The following is a 15,018-nucleotide window of genomic DNA, read 5'->3' as shown; positions in this document are numbered from 1 at the left end:
TTGCACAACATGATTATAGCTAACGAAGGACTGAAGGCGGCTAACTTTTACGACGAGGATGAAGCCGGAAGCTCAACCGCAAGGTCTCCCCCACGCCGAGGTGTGCATACTACGATGCGAGAGAGGATCGAAACAAGACACACAATGCGCGATACCAAAGCCCACATTGAGCTACAAGAAGACCTAATCAAACACATTTGGGCGAAATTCGGCCACGAGTAGGCTTTGAATTATGTAATTTTTAATTTTTAGGACTTTAATTATGTAATTTTTAATTTTTAGGATTTGAATTATGCAATTTTTAATTTTTTAGTAATTTGTAATAATATTCCGGGTATTTTTAATGCATTCTAATATTGTGGAAATGTTTTTATTTAAATTAGAATGGTGGGACCCTTGAGCATGTCTTTGCAGAAGAGCATGGATGTGAGTGTTGTGCTCTTCGGAAAGAGCAGAGAGTAAAAAATGAATAAAAGTGGGTCCGGGCCCACTTCCATGCTCTTGCCAAAGAGCATTGATGGGGATGCTCTGATAAACAGGATAAATTAGTACTCTCTCTCCGTCCCAAGGAAGATAACCCATTCCTTGGGCGGCACGAGTTTTTATACAACTTTATTTTGTGTGTTAAGTGGAAAGAGTAAATAAGAGAGATAATAAAATAGAGATAAAAATGTTTTCATTTTTAGTAATGAGTTATCTTGATTGAGACAAACCAAAAAGGAAAGTGAGTCGACATCTTTAGTGAGACGGAGGGAGTACTATTTATTTTAGGGATATTGACACCTAATATCATGGAACTTTCAAAAAGTTGGGTTTTTCCCACGAACTTTACCATGAGTTTGTTATTTCCCACCAATGAAAAAATTCCGGCAAATAATATCATTTTTTTCGTAATTTCTCGACAACAACTTTGAGAGTTTCAAGATTTTCAATCTTTGAGAATAGTTTTTCTTGAAGCACACCCTCCAAATTTGTTCTTCAATCTATTAATATAGCCGAAATTTTTTCATTGGTGAGAAATAACAAACTCGGGGTAGAGTTCGTGATATTATTTGTCAATTTTAAAGTTCGTGAGAAAAACCCAACTTTTTGAAAGTTATATGATATTAGGTGTCAATATCCCTTTATTTTGTGATAGTCCACCATTTCAACTGAAAACTTACACTTGATAGATACTGGCGACGTATTTCAAATTAATCACGTTCAATCCGAAAATAGACTTAAACTGTGACGAGTACAATTAACAAATCAATACAACAATTAAACAATGTGCAACTATTGTTAAAAACATTCACAATGGAAGGGCCCTCTGGAATTTAGTGATAGTACCAGGATAAATTAGTAGTAGTACTATTTATTTTATGATGATAGTCCACCATTTAAATTGTAAAATTACGCTTGATAAATATTGGCAACTTATTTCAAATTAATTACGTTCAATACGAAATAGAATTAAATTGTGACTGAGTACAAATTAACAAATCAATACTACAATTAAACAACATGCAACTATTGTTAACAACATTCACAATGGAGTGCCCTTCCATTCCACGTCAACATTTTACCTAAGAGCATATCTCCCTGCAATAGAAGGATCCTTTCAAATAGCCTATCCCACTTCCATTTTATCTCACATCATCACTATTCTATTTTAATTTTTTTTTGCACTTTTATATTTAATATGTTACCAAATTAAATAAACTTATATGCAAAAATATTAATACACAAATCTTCACTGTATTACAATATTGAAAAAATTATACAACGAGATGCAAATTTAAATAAAAATATTATGAAGTATTTATATTATAGAAATTATGGAATAAAAAATAAAAAAGATATGTGTAATGGCCGGTCGGCCCTTCTTCCACAAAGGAAGGCATATCATCGGCCATCACTCATAGGCCAAGGCCGATATACAGGGACGGACCTAGCTCAGGCCAAGACACCGCTCCAGTGGGGGCTTGGCCGGAGCCGGACCCAGTAACCCCTCACTTATGGCCGTTGTCCGCCTAGATGTTTTCTCGCTGGTATGTGAGATTGAGAAGTAGAGAGAGAGAGTTTTGGAGAAGAAGACTTATAAGCAGTGGGACTTGAGCATTAATTATTCTTTTAAATTGAGATTTAGAATTGTGTGCGAGATATTGTTGCAGTAAATGTTAAATTGGATTTAAATACTACTCCACTCCTAGTAGTATATCATTATATATTAAAAAGAGTTAAAATAAATAGTTATATTTAATGTTTTACAAAAATTCTTATTCAGTGAACTTCTATACGTGTATTAAAAAAAGGAGGGTATTGATTTTTTATATGTAGCATCATTTGTAGTATTTTTTTTATATTATGATAACATGTTTTTGAATTTTATTGAAAATATTAGTAATTTTTTGAAACTTAATTCCAATATTTTTTTAGTGTGATTTGAATTTTAATTCCATTAAAAAATGATCATATACATATATATACTCCCCCGTCCATCAATTAAAATCCCACATTGACTCGATGCTGGTTTTAAGGAATGTGAAAGAAGTTAGATTGAAAAAATTAATAGAATACGAGTCTCACTTTATATTTTAGTTTTATGATAGAATATGAGTGCAATGAGTTTGTAAAAGGTGAATCTATTACCAAAATGGAAAACGTAAATATGGATATTATTTTGTGGAAGGACTAAAATGACAAATATGGACATTAGTTGACTGAGGAAATAGTTTTAATAAATATTATTTTATATATACAATGCTATTATATTTTTTAAAAAATTTAGCCCCGACTACATAAGCTTTCTGGTTCCGTCCCTGCCGATATACGGCCAAAAGGGAAAGAGAAGCCAATGACTGTTCTTAAGCCCTTCTTCCGCAATGGTTGACCGATAAGAGCCGATCTCAAGGCCTACAGATCGGCCCAGCCATTGTGAATGCTTTAAGAGCACATGCAACGCGGGCTGCCGACGTTTCGCGTTTCGTGCCGGCGGAACGAAACCGGCGCTCGAAGCGTTGCGGGGTGCGTTCCGTCGCCGTGTCGTGCCCATGCTGTCGCGGGTGCCGTCGTCGCGAGACGCGGCACGGCCTGTGCCGCCACGCGCTTCGGCGACGTGGCTCACCCCTATGTCGTGCGTGACGCCCACTCGCCGGCCCGCGACTGGGCGTCGTCACGTGCTGACGCAATAAATCCTTTTTTTTTAAATTCGATTTTATAAAAAAAAAATTTTAACGGTAATATGACCGTTTAATTTTTACCATTTTTTCTTTTTTTTTTTAATATTATTTTTATTTTTTTACTCTATAAATACTCCTAATTCATCCTCATTTCACACACAACTACACATCTATTCTTCCTAAGAGCATAAATAACCCCATCCCAAGTTCCTGCCCCAAGTCCCCTCCACGTCATCATTCCTCTACAGTTGCGGCCCGGCCTGAGAAGCCTCTAACCCTGCAGGCCGCAACTAATAAATGACACTATTCACAACTCCAACCTATTTTAAACATAAAATAAAAAACGCGGGAAATTTATAACACGAAAAATTTAATTTCGCCGAATACTGCAAAATTACAACATATAAATTTTAAAACTGAAAATAAAATACATAAAAACATAACGTCATGCTGGAAAACGTTGGTGCGAGTCAAAATTTCTTCGATTAGATCGGCTTGGAGGCGAGTGTGTTGTTCCTCTTGGCGTATCGCAGCTGAACGGGCCATGACATTGCGGATGTCGGGAGGAACGCCCCGCACGGGCGGCTCGGTGACAACGTAGTCACTCTCGGTGCTGGCGAGCGGATCATCGCTCCACGATGTGACGTTATCTTGCTCGTCCTCAACGATCAAGTTATGCATTATGATACATGCACACATGATGTCGGCGATGTGTGACCGCTGGCAACCACGGGTCGCTCCTTTCACGATAGCCCACTGGGCTTGGAGGACTCCGAATGCACGCTCGACATCTTTTCGAGCCACCTCTTGCCTTCGGTCAAACATTTCCCTCTGATCGGTTGTCGGAGCTGTGATAGTCTTCACGAACACGAGCCATCGAGGGTAGATCCCGTCTGCCAGATAGTACCCCATACTATACCGACGTTGGTTGGCCGTGAACTCTATGTTCGGTGCTCGCCCGGCACACAAGTCGTTGAACAATGGAGACTCGTTCAACACATTGAGGTCGTTGTTGGACCCCGCGACACCAAAGTAGGCATGCCAGATCCACAATCGTTGGTCGGCAACGACCTCCAAGATAATCGTCGGATGTGTGCCCTTGTGCCCGCTAGTGTATTGTCCTCTCCAAGCCGTTGGACAATTCTTCCACTGCCAGTGCATACAGTCGATGCTTCCAAGCATCCCCGGGAAGCCGTGGACCTGCTCGTGCATGTCGACCAACTTCCTAACGTCGTCGGTCGTTGGCTTTCTCAAGTACGTATCCTTGAATTCTTCGATGACTGCCGACAGAATCTCGCGAGACACTCCCGTCCAGTAGGCTCGCTTACATGGAGATACTCATCGAACATATCTGATGTAGTTTCGTAAGCGAGTTGACGAATGGCAGACGTGCATTTCTGCAACGTCGATATACTTTGCCGGCCCACAGCATCGGTAGTTTGGCTGAAATACATGTCACGAGATACAACTGCGTTGACAATGCGTAGGAACAATGGCCTCCGCATCCGGAACCGGCGACGGAACATCTGATCACTCCATCGCGGATCTCTTGAGAAATAATCCGTGAAAAGCCGCAACGCAGTTGCTTCACTGTCCCGGTGAATATACATCCGAGAACGTGGTACCCGGGTTTGTTCTTAGTTCCAAGCTTGGAAGCGTTCAACTTCGTTGTTCATTTCTTCTTGGATTGCCGGCAGCGCCTCGCCTAACACCCGGGTCAATTGATCTTCGAATATTCTTTGACGAGGAGGCATTTTTTGGAATTATAAGAAGAGGTTTGAAGTTGAATGTGAAGTTGAATGTGTATGAAAATGGAGTAGTATTTATAAAAAAAAATTCGAATTTAAAAAAAAAATTCGGTTGCGGCCCGGCTCCCGAATAACGCCGTCCCAGGCCGGGCCGCGGGACGGGCACCAGGCCGCGATCGCGGCACGGGGACCGGCCTAGGCCGTGCCGCCTCTTCCTCCAACACGCGGGACGGGCAGGGACTCGCGAGATGCGGCCCGGCCCCAAGCGTTATTCATGCTCTAAATCACCTTCATTTCCTCTCCAATTTTCATCTAACATCTCATCAAAAAATGAAAGGCGACGGCAACTCCGGCGGTGGCGGCTCCGGCGGGTAGGATATCAACACGTTTACCGATTGGGGGACCATGTACAAAATACTTGGTGGTTCCAGTACGTCGACGCCGGGCACGGCGGGTTCGGCAACGCCGGGTGGGTACCACCCACCCACTTTCGATGTGGATGCATACGCTCGACCCTCCGCCCCGCGGTATTCGCAGGGATTATCCCAGATTCGGGAGGATTTCCCCGTTGAACCCAGTCTGGGAGGAGGCCGAGGCGAGCGAGGAGGAGGAGGGGGAGGAGGCCGAGGCGGTGGAAGCTCCAGGGCGGAGTAGGAGGCGGGCGAGGAGGAGGAAGAAGAGGAGGATCTAGGCCGGCATCTGTACATCAGCAATGAGACGATGGCGGTGTACAACGCCTGGATCACCGTCTCGTATGATCCCATCGTCGGGAATCAACAAGCCCACAAGCGCTTCTGGAAAAGGTCACCGAGGTCTACCACCAGATTAAGCCGAAAGGCTCCCGGAAGCGCACATATACAATGCTCCGCTCTCACTTTGGCCGAGTCGACAAACAGGTCAAAAATTCTGCGGCATCTACTCGACCGAAGCGGCGCACTACCAAAGCGGAGCTTCGGGAGCCGACATTCTGAGGGCGGCTTTGCGCGTCTACAACCAGGACACCGGCAAACAATTCAGATTAGTTGATGTTTGGCAGGCTGTCAAGGACGAGGAACTGTGGGCCGGCGGTGTCCGCTCCAGCTCGGGCTCAACCTCGAAGCGCATGAAGCACACGGTGAGTGAGCAATACTCGTCTGGTGACACCGGTGAGGGCAGCGGCGGACAAGAGGGTGCACCTTCGGAGTTTGCAGGTACGGCCGGCGATGACGGAGGATCCAGCCGTGGGCGCCGTCGGCCGCAAGGGACGAAGGCGGCGAAGGCGGCTATAGCGAGGAAGAGCCGAGGCGAATCAAGCCAGGCGGGCTCGGGGGAGGCTCGAACACCCTTATGGCGGTGTACATTACCGCCACAATGGCGGACACTTCCCGCTTCTCGCCCTCCCAATACGCGGCCTGGTGGAACGGAATTGTGCATATGGCAGCACAACTTGGCCTTCCGACTCCCCCTCCACCTCGACCGCCTTCGGGGGATGATGCGCCGTCGGAGTAGTTTTTTTATTTTCTTTAAATTTGTATTTTAAATTATGCAACGTTTAATTTTTTAGGATTTTAATTGTGTGTTTTTTATTTTTTAGAATTTTAAGTTGTAATTTTTTTTATGTTGTGTTTTTTTTAATGAAGTGTGTTTGTTTTAATTGAATTGAGTTGGAAATAAAAATAAAAAATGAAATTGAATGAATAGTAATTTAAGGAACGGTTAAGAAACGGATAATGAACGGAGGGTTGCAGGTTCCGTTCCTTAGTTAAGGAATGAAGTTAAAAAGTACAGTGTGACCCGCAAATAGTAGTTTAAGGAACGATTAAGGAACGGTGGGGAAACAGCGTGGTGGATGCCCTAAGTCTAACTAACGCCTGTCACGTAGTAACTGTTACCGTGCTAGACATACAATCATAAACCTGGAAAATATCAAACAAACATTCTCTTCACACCACTCTTTCTCTCTCTAGATTTATCATATGGCTTTCACTATATGTTGGGGCCATGTTATAATTACATTAAATTTGTTAGGCCATCCACAACGCTGTTCCTATACCGTTCCTGAACCGTTCCTTAAACTACTATTTGCGGGCCCCACTGTATTTTTTTACTCCATTCCTTAACTAAGGAACGGAACCTGCAACCCCCCGTTCCTTAGCCGTTCCTTAACCGTTCCTTAAATTACTATTCATTCAATTTCATTTCTTATTTTTATTTCCAACCCAATTCAATTAAAACAAACACACTTTATTAAAAAACACACAACATTAAAAAAAATTACAACTTAAACTTAAAAAAAATAAAAAACACACAATTAAAATCCTAAATAAATAAAAAACACACAATAAAAAATACACAATTAAACGTGGGAAAATAAAAAAACTACTCCGCCGGCTAATCATCCTCCGGAGGCGGTCGAGGTTGAGGGGGAGTCGGAAGGCCAAGTTGTGCTGCCATATGCACAATTCCGTTCACCAGGCCGCGAATTGGGCGTACGAGAAGCGGGAAGTGTCCGCCATTGTGGCGGTCATGTACGCCACCATAAGTGTGTCCGAGCCTCCCAGCGAGCCCGATCCCGAGGCCGGCTGGCTTGATTCGCCTCGGCCCTTCCTCGCTCTAGCCGCCTTCGCCGCCTTCGTCCCTTGCGGCCGACGGCGCCCACGGCTGGATCCCCCGTATTCGCTGGCCGTACCCGCAAACACCTGCGGTTCACCCTCGCTGCCCTTCCCGGTGTCACCAGACGAGTAGTTGCCGCTCGCCGTGTGCTTCGTGCGCTTTGAGGTTGAGCCCAAGCTGGAGCGGACACCGCCGGCCCACCTTTCCTCGTCCTTGACGAGCTGCCAAATATCAACAAATTTGAACTATAGACCGGTGTCCTGGTGGAAGGCGCGCAAAGCCGCCCTCAGAATGTCAGCGCCCGAAGCTCCGCTTCGGCCGAGTAGATGCCGCAGAATTTTTTGACCTGTAAGTCAACTCGGCCAAAGTGAGCACGGAGCATTGTAGATTTGCGCTTCCGGGCCCCTTTCGGCTTAGTCTGGTGGTAGACATCACGGACCTTTTCCTAGAAGCACTTTGCGGCTTGTTGATTCCCGACGATGGGATCGTACGAGACGGTGAGCCAGGCGTTGTACACCGCCTTTGTTTCTTCGTTGCTGTACGGATGCCGGCCCAGATCCTCCGGTTCCTCCTCCTGTTCCTCCTCCTTCTCATCCTCCTTGGCCGCCTCAGACGCAGCCCTGAAGCTTCCACCGCCTCGGCCTCCTTCCTAGGTGGGTTCAACGGGGATATCCTCCCGAATCTGGGACAATCCCTGAGAAGGCCGCGAGGCGGAGGGTCGAGCGTATGCATCCACATCGAAAGTGGGTGGTTGGTACCCACCCGGGGTCGCTGACCCCTAGGTGCCCGGCGTCGACGAACCGGAACCACCAAGTGTGTTGTATATGGTCTCCCAATCGCCGAACGCGTTGAGATCCCACCCACCGGAGCCGCCACCGCCGTAATTGCAGTCGCCGGACATTTTGTGAAGAGATTGAATATGAAAATTGGAGAGGAAATGAAGTTGATTTAGGAAGAATAGATGTTTAGTTGTGTGTGAAATGATGATGAATTAGGAGTATTTATAGAATAAGAAAATAAAAATAAAAATAAAAAAATAAAAAAACGGTATAAAAAAACGGTAATAATACCGTTAAATATAATTTTTTTTTATAAAATTGATTTTTTAAAAAAATAATTATTACGTCAGCACGTGACGTCGCCCACTCGCGGGCCGGCGAGTGGGCGACAAGCACGACGCGGGGGGAGCCACGTCGCCGAAGCGCGTGGCGGCAGGACCGTGCCGCGGGTCGTGCCGTCGGCACCCGGCACGGCTTGGGAACGGCTCCTCGACGACACCATGCACCGCAACGCGTTCCGCTGCGAAGTCGTTCCGGCGGAACGGCCCGCGGAACGCCGGCGGCCCGCGTTGCGGGTGCTCTTAACGTAGCGCGTAAAATACAAAAATAGAATCTGGTGGTGAATATGGAAAATGACAAATTAATTACCGCAATAAAAAATTTGCCAAATTTTACTACCTACCTTATTGTTAGGCATAAGAGCATCCGCAACGCGTGCCGTTGCGGTGCCTTATTTCGTTCCGGAGGAACGGAACCGGGGCGGCACGCGTTGCAGCCGCCCGTGTCGTTGCCATTCCGTGCCGGTGCCGTGCCGGGTGCCGTTCCCGCGAGACGCGGCACGACACGTTCCGTCACGCGCCGAGGCGATGTGGCGGCCTCCCATTCGACGCGTGACGCCCACTCGCTGCCCCGCGAGTGGGCGTCGTCACGGTGACGCAATAATTCGATTTTTTTTTAAAAATCAAATTTAATAAAAAAATATATTTTTATTTATAAAAATTGTTTTTTATATTTAAAAACAATTTTTACAAATGAATGAATACTAGAAATTCGTATTAGCCCATATATATTTGATGGGCTTGCGAATTTATGAAACCCATTCTTGGTTGTCTCTCTTTTATAGAGACATCCTTGAATGTTTTTTGTTCCACTTTCGATGTGGGACAAACTCATCTTGGTTGTCTCTATTTTATAGAGACATCCTTGAATATTTTATGTTCCACTTTCGATGTGGGACAAACTCATTCTTGATTATCTCTATTTTATAGAGACATCCATGAATGTTTTATGTTCCACTTTCGATGTGAGAAAAACTCATTCTTGGTTGTCTCTCTTTTATAGAGACATCCCTGAATGTTTCATGTTCCACTTTCGATGTGGGACAAACTCATTCTTGGTTATCTCTATTTTATAGAGACAACCTTGAATGTTTTATGTTCCACTTTCGATGTGGGACAAACTCATTCTTGGTTGTCTCTATAAAATAGAGACATCCTTGAATGTTTTATGTTCCACTTTCGATGTGGGACAAACTCATTCTTGATTATCTCTATTTTATAGAGACATCCTTGAATGTTTTATGTTCCACTTTCGATGTGGGAAAAACTCTTTCTTGGTTGTCTCTCTTTTATAGAGACATCCTTGAATGTTTCATGTTCCACTTTCAATGTGGGACAAACTTATTCTTGGTTATCTCTATTTTATAGAGACAACCTTGAATGTTTTATGTTCCACTTTCGATGTGGGACAAACTCATTCTTGGTTGTCTCTATTTTATAGAGACATCCTTGAATGTTTTATGTTCCACTTTCGATGTGGGACAAACTTATTCTTGGTTGTCTCTATAAAATTGTATTTTAAATTATGTCAATTTTTATTTTTTTAGGATTTTAATTATGTCTTTTTCTATTTTTTTTAATTTTAAGTTGTAATGTTATTTTAATTTTATTAAAGTGTGTTTGTTTTAATTGAATTGAGTTGGAAATAAAAATAAAAAATGAAATTGAATGAATAGTAATTTAAGGAACGGTTAATGAACGGTTAAGGAACGGAGGGCTGCAGGTTCCGTTCCTTAGTTAAGGAATGAAGTAAAAAAGTACAGTGGGGCCCGCAAATAGTAGTTTAAGGAACGGTTTAGGAACGGTATAGGAACAGCGTTGTGGATGGCCTAACCATCAGTAGTACTAACACTGCCTTCTCTTTTGGTTGATGAGTGTGCCTTTGTTTTAATAGGTAAGCATTTCGTTTTCAGCTTTTCCATCTATTTCTCTGCAACTTCCAAATTTAGGGACCTGCAACGTAGCAGATCAACTCAATTGTACACAATTTTCAAATTTTAGAAATTTACTTTCAATCGGACAGTTCAAGCCAACTATCACACAAGATTCTCTACATAAATTATTGCTCTCAATAAATGAAAAGAGATTTTAGATGGAGTTTGGCAGTTTGCTGTGAGTTAAAATACAAAAATAAAAAGAGAGTAATAAAGTAAAAGTGATTAGATGTTTTATTTTTTTGTTAGAAAGAGAAATGACTAACTAAGTTAGGATGGTGGAGTATATAATAAGAGATAAATGGCAAATTCATAAATGAGATATTTTATATAGAACAAACTGAAAAAATGTGAATATCTATCCATTACTCTCAAACAAGTGAGACTCATATTACACTAATTTTTTTCATCTACTATTATTAATATTTCTTAAAATTCGTGATGAGACTTCTAATAACAGACAAAGAGAGTAATTTACAGCGGTGAGTAATATCAATACCATTATATAATCATTAATTTAAGTTTAGCTGACATATCATATCAAAAGAAAGCGTGTTCATATGTAGATTAGTTTTCAAGCCTTTTTACCCTTAGCACTTAACAGTATACTCCTATGACTTTTACTCAAAGAAAGTTTTACAGTGATTGTATAATTATATAAAATGGAGTAAACGACAATTAAAACTCTTAAATCTTTAATTCCCTTATAGCAAAATAATGCAAATATAAACATGAAACTGAAATAGACAAAACTGGGGTAGAAATTAAAATGTGAGAATCAAAAACAGCAAAAAGCATCTCGTGATATTACAGCACACAGCTCAGGTACATAGCAAGTAAGAAACCAAACGACACGACGTAGGATTATCATTAGCAATTAACATATTCTAGGGAGTGTTCGGTTTGTAAGATTGTATCTCGAGATTAAATATGTAATGTGTTTGGTTCATGAGATTCAATATCAATTCTAGATTATATCCTGGAACTATTTTATTTAATTTTCATTTACTTGGAAATGTTGCAGCGACCAAAACCAAGGAAGTCACTCACCGCCACCGGTCTGCATTGTAAGAAGAAGATCGTTTGAGAGCAGGAAATTCCCGTTTGTTTGTCTCCACTATGCTGCCGCTGAAATACTCCTTCTCTTCCAGACCCAGTTTGCCTCCCGTGCCACGTGGCGCCATCAACTTGCGCGGCCGGCCGACCATCCCCTGGTCGCTCCCTGTCCCACAGTCCCTGAACGGCATCGAACCGCACGAGATCAACTGCATCAGCACCATTGACGATCGGCACCGCTGGAAGTGATGATGCCGATGGCTCGCCGTCTCGGGCCGCAGCCTAACCTGTCCATCGGCTTTCAACAATGTGCCCAGCGTCTCGGGCCTCGAATCGGACGGCGGTGGGGAGATCTCGATCTCGAGCTCCTTGGAGTCGCTGAGCCTGTCCGGCTGAGAGCCACGGCGGTTGTCCTCTGTCTGTGTTGAGACGTCGGCTGATTTGGAGTCGAAGTCGATGGAGCTACAGGATTGGTTGCGGCGGCGACTGTAATCTTGAGCGGATGTTGGGTTGAGAAATGCGGAACCTTTGAGAATGTAGTCGTGGCCGTGCGCCGGAATGATGAGATCATCCTCCGACAAATCGTGCCATACAAAGCCATTTTTGTAGCTCCTAATTAAGTAATTCATATGTATAAAATGTAAAATAAGAAGAAAAGAGTAAATAGGAATAATGGTAGTCACCTTTTGGAAGACCAGGAATACATGAAGGCCATTCCATTGCCGCGAAGTGCATTCAAGCGGTTGATCACATCTGGAAGTAAAATACAGAGTTTGTATGACGATTGATAATGAAAGAGGGTACAAGTAGAGGTAGAGGTAGAGGTAGAGGTACCTTTGAGGAAAAGGCCGCGGGGAGAGGAGAGGGGAACCTCCATGAAATGGGGGTGGTCGAGCTGTCCATTCCTCGACAGATAATACAACACAGGCACAAGCACACTTTTGAGTTGAGGTTGTGGTGATCCTAACATATTTGATGACACAGAGTTGAGAGGTCATTCATACGATATTCAAGTCTGGATGCTGGAGGGAGGGAGACAAAGCCTACAAGACAACACTCACCATTATAAATATACATAACAATATAATGCGGCTAGCGTATAGTTTTATTGAATTCAGTACATGTTTGGCTCCATTCTGTTCCACACAAAATATTTCATCTCATTTTCTTTTTTCATAGTATTCCCTCCGTCCAGCAATAGCAGTCCCGTTTTTCCATTTTGGGACGTCCGAGAATAGGAGTCCCGGTTCTACTTACCATATTTGAACAATTTAATTACCCTCCCCCTTCTCACTTATTTACTCAATCGCCATTAAAAAACACCCCCACCCCACTTTAATTTCACTCTCTCACTCTCTCGGTCTCACTCTCTCACCCTCATTCTCTCTCACTCTCGGTCTCACTCTCTCGCCATCCTCTTCCTTCGTAGAAACCCTAATTCACGCCGCCTCCTCTTCCTCCTCCCAATCGCCGCCTCTTCCTCTTCCCCACTCGACCGTATATGGATAATGTACCCTCTGAAACCCTATCCCCCCATCTATGGGTTAGATTCGGCCGGAAATCGTATTCAACTTCCACGTTGGCCTCGTTCGAATCCGATGCCGGAGTGGACCTTCGACACGTCGGAGGGGTCAATCTTGACTCCTATTGCAACCCACCTTTCTCCTATCCCCACATACTCGTGGGAGGCGGGTGATTCGATGTCCACCGTAGTTCGTGAAACTCCGATGGTCGAAGTCCCTTCCTGGACCGATTCTCAGCCCTCTATGTTCCTCGAAACGCCAGATCTGGAAGCTATGCCGTCGATGGTGACTGGTTCCACCATGATTCCTGACACGCCGGAGACCATGCTCGAATCTGAGCTTATTGTCCCTGATACGTCGGGTTATGAAAGTCCTGACTCCACTGTGGTCCGTGAAACTCCACGAGTGAAGAGGCGGAGGCGTCCTGTTGAGGAAGATGAGTGGTTCAAGGAGATCCTCCCGATTCTCTTGCCCGGCATGAAAGATCTCATCTAATATTGTGAGTTGTGTAAGAATCACCCCCTATCTAGGGTTTGGAGATTCTGGCTTGGTCTGTATTTAGGGGTTTCCATAAGGTTATTTTGTTATGTTGATTTAGCCACCCCCATTTTGGGTTAGGAGGTTTAATCTTGCCCTATATGATGAAATTTGTGATGTTTTACCGATTATGTTAATGGAATTTGTGCATTCTAATATACTGTGGTGATTGTGTTTTGATTAAGCCACCCCCAATTTGAGTTAGGAGGTTTAATCTACTACTACATGATGAAATTTGTGATGTTTGGCCGATTAATCTACTGCTATATGGTGAATTGTTGATGGACATGCTGGAATTTGTTGTTGGTTGCTGCTGTGCTGATGGGTATGTTTGTGGTGCTTATTTTATGTGAAATGGTCGCCCCTTGATCTGGTTTGGAGGCTTTTCACACTGCCCTATGATGAAATTTTGCTGAGGTGCTTTCATGATGGTGAATTGTTGATATTCTTGCTGGAATTTGTGGTTGGTTGCTGCTGTGCTGATGGGGTATGTTTGTGGTGCTTATCTTATGTGAAATAGCCACCCCTTGATCTAGTTTGGAGGCTTTTCACAATGCCCTATGATGAAATTTTTCTGAGGTGCTTTCATGATGGTGAATTGTTGATATCCTTGCTGGAATTTGTTGTTGGTTGCTGCTGTGTTGATGGGGTATGTTTGTGGTGCTTATTATATGTGAAAAGCCACCCCTTGATCTGGTTTGGAGGCTTTTGACACTGTCCTATGCTGAAATTTTTCTTAGGTGCTTTTGTGATGGTGTATTGCTGATATACATGGTGGAATTTGTTGTTGGTTGTTGTTGTGTTGAGGGGGTTTGTTTGTGCTGCATATATTATGTGTAAAAGCCACCCCTTTATCTGGTTTGGAGGCTTGTGTCCATGCCCTATGATGAAATTTTTCTGAAGGTCTTATATCATTATCCTGAATATGTGCATTACATTAGGTTTGCACTATGTCTATACACTAAAAAAATAAAAACATCAGACCCTAACCCAAAAAATAATAGGGGCTGACCAACACACCAAAAAAATCAGACTACCCTATTCCATAAACACTATGGCCTGACCAACACACCAAAAAGATCAGACCACCCTATTCCATAAACATCACTTTGGCTGACCTAGAAACCAAATGCATTTGACAGAGGGCCAATATCATACATTGACCCACCATTGTTCTCTGGCATTTGTAAGTAGTGCAGCACATCTCTCACAACATTCTCCTCCACTTCCAACACATTGGGGAGTCCCACAGTTTTTTGTAGTATATCCTTGTTGATGTGTGGAACTTCGTAGCCATTTCCACCTCTGCACTGTAGGATTTCAGTGAGGCACTGCAAGCTTAGGAAAACT

The 15,018-nt window shown here is 43.4% G+C and overlaps 1 protein-coding gene across 2 annotated transcripts; it reads right to left on the bottom strand.

Moving 5' to 3' along the window:
• Positions 1-10,395: 10,395 nt before the first annotated feature.
• Positions 10,396-12,628, bottom strand: LOC121740895 (protein SOSEKI 5-like). 2 transcript variants are annotated; one of them, XM_042133545.1, is made up of 4 exons: positions 12,443-12,628; positions 12,292-12,361; positions 11,603-12,220; positions 10,396-10,571 (listed from the first exon to the last, which is right to left on the bottom strand). In XM_042133545.1, the coding sequence occupies exons 1-4, from the start codon at positions 12,576-12,578 to the stop codon at positions 10,541-10,543; spliced, it is 855 nt and encodes a 284-aa protein (XP_041989479.1). In that variant the 5' UTR covers positions 12,579-12,628; the 3' UTR covers positions 10,396-10,540. The 2 variants fall into 2 exon arrangements, with proteins under 2 accessions (XP_041989479.1, XP_041989478.1); XM_042133544.1 differs by having other exon boundaries at positions 11,603-12,361.
• Positions 12,629-15,018: the final 2,390 nt, after the last annotated feature.

This window comes from Salvia splendens, chromosome 7, assembly GCF_004379255.2.
Source record: "Salvia splendens isolate huo1 chromosome 7, SspV2, whole genome shotgun sequence".
NCBI lineage: Eukaryota > Viridiplantae > Streptophyta > Magnoliopsida > Lamiales > Lamiaceae > Salvia > Salvia splendens.
This window is presented reverse-complemented; position numbering and strand designations above follow the sequence as displayed.

What these genes read in the sequence shown, in the direction of transcription:
- LOC121740895 (XM_042133544.1), bottom strand. Translation starts at nt 12,606, where the DNA reads ATGACCTCTCAACTCTGTGTCATCAAATATGTTAGGATCACCACAACC. An exon ending in CCGCGGCCTTTTCCTCAAAG is followed by an intron (nt 12,362 to 12,442) that starts GTACCTCTACCT and finishes TTTTACTTCCAG; the next exon opens with ATGTGATCAACCGCTTGAAT. An exon ending in TACAATGCAGACCGGTGGCG is followed by an intron (nt 10,572 to 11,602) that starts GTGAGTGACTTC and finishes GCTACGTTGCAG; the next exon opens with GTCCCTAAATTTGGAAGTTG.